The sequence below is a fragment of the Micromys minutus genome (assembly GCF_963924665.1).
Source record: "Micromys minutus genome assembly, chromosome: 11".
Classification (NCBI taxonomy): Eukaryota; Metazoa; Chordata; class Mammalia; order Rodentia; family Muridae; genus Micromys; species Micromys minutus.
The window spans coordinates 36,808,580-36,810,020 of record NC_137980.1 but is presented as its reverse complement, the minus strand read 5'-3'; the positions used below and the strand labels follow the sequence as shown (position 1 = coordinate 36,810,020).

General features: G+C 38.2%; 1 protein-coding gene across 1 annotated transcript in view; it reads right to left on the bottom strand.

Annotated features, from left to right (window-relative positions):
- Positions 1-1,356: 1,356 nt before the first annotated feature.
- Positions 1,357-1,441, bottom strand: part of CBLN4 (cerebellin 4 precursor) — a gene marked incomplete at both ends in the record, with an annotated part of 4,537 nt that continues 4,452 nt past the window's right edge. Inside the window, one exon of the mRNA XM_080925165.1 lies at positions 1,357-1,441. This exon is cut by the window's right edge and continues 9 nt beyond it. Coding sequence (XP_080781291.1) covers positions 1,357-1,441 — 85 coding nt within the window.

Genomic DNA, 1,441 nt, shown 5'->3' with positions numbered 1-1,441 from the left:
AAAGGAAACAAGAAGGAAGGGAAGAGAGAAAGAAATGAAAGAAGGAGAGAAGGAAGGATGCAGGAAATGAGGGAATGATAGAGAGTGGATAAACTACATTAAAGAAACATCCTTAGAACCAAAAGGACCAAGCCAACCATTCCACTAACGTATAATAATCTTTATTCTGTAACAGAGACATAAATAACTTTATGAATTCATATGACCTATACAAAAGACAAAATAAGATATTGCACTAAATTTAGTTATGGAGTATCTGGATTTAATGTTGGCTGAACAGATAAATATATACAAGTTAAGGAATTAAGGCAAAACCAGATGATATTTCAAACACAACAGGAGATTTGAAAAATAGATACAATTAAAAATAAGGGCGTACCATCTCCAGTTAATAAAATGGTCACGGTGAAAGGGAAAATAATTCCTTATGGGTTTAATAAAGTGGTTATTATCAATCACATTAATTAAAGTTGAGCAATAGAGTATACAATGTCCCACGAGGAGAGGTACTTTGCCAAGGTTTGGGACTGAGCATTAGAATTGGGGTGAATAACTTTTTCTTTGTCAGATTATGATCTCTTTTTCCTATTAGAAAATATAATTTGGAAAATATGACTCTTTCACATATATAATTAAAATACAACTATGAAGCATTCATTTTAGGGGGCAGGAGGGAAGTCATGTGGCTTAGTTCAGAGTCCGGGGACATTTTGAGGCAAGACATTTGTTACCTTATGGGTAGAGAGAACACAACGCCAGTCACTAAAATACAACCCCAGTTACCTTAAGAGAACAAAACAAACAAATCCCAAAGTGATTAGAATTTAAAAGAAAAAAAAACATATAATCAACATATTCACGTGTGTACACATGTCTTTGGCAGGTCCACTATACCCACTGAAGTCAGAACTTCCAAATTTTCTAACGTTCAGACCCACTAGCCGGTCTTTCAAAAACAAAGAAATAAAAGCCCCACATCTACAGCCAATGCTGGAATCGGAGGAAACTAAACAGAACAAACCTCGAGACGGCTTCTGACAGTTAACATGTAAGCAAATTAGGGATTTTTCAGCTTTGGAGTCCTGATCCACATCAAAGGAAACTGGTACACACACGAAAATGATCTGTGAAACTCTGTGTTTGCCCAGGCAGGTCTAGAATTCTCAGAGAGAATCCATAGTCACCCACGAACAAAACAGTAAGAGACATCAATCCAAGAGTGATCTTCTGAGAACCCAGGGGTGGGCGCCCTCACTCTTGGGCATCAAGGAGAAGTCAGGTTCTACAGAGGAAACACCAGGAAGCCAGAAAATGTTGAATACTGCCAACCGCCAAGCAAGTTGCCTTTCTCCAGTTTTAGGTGACCTTATCTTCTTTGTCCAGGTACAGTAGCACTCCATTAGTGGCAGCTTCACGAGTCACGTCTTTATCGCCAGCAAAC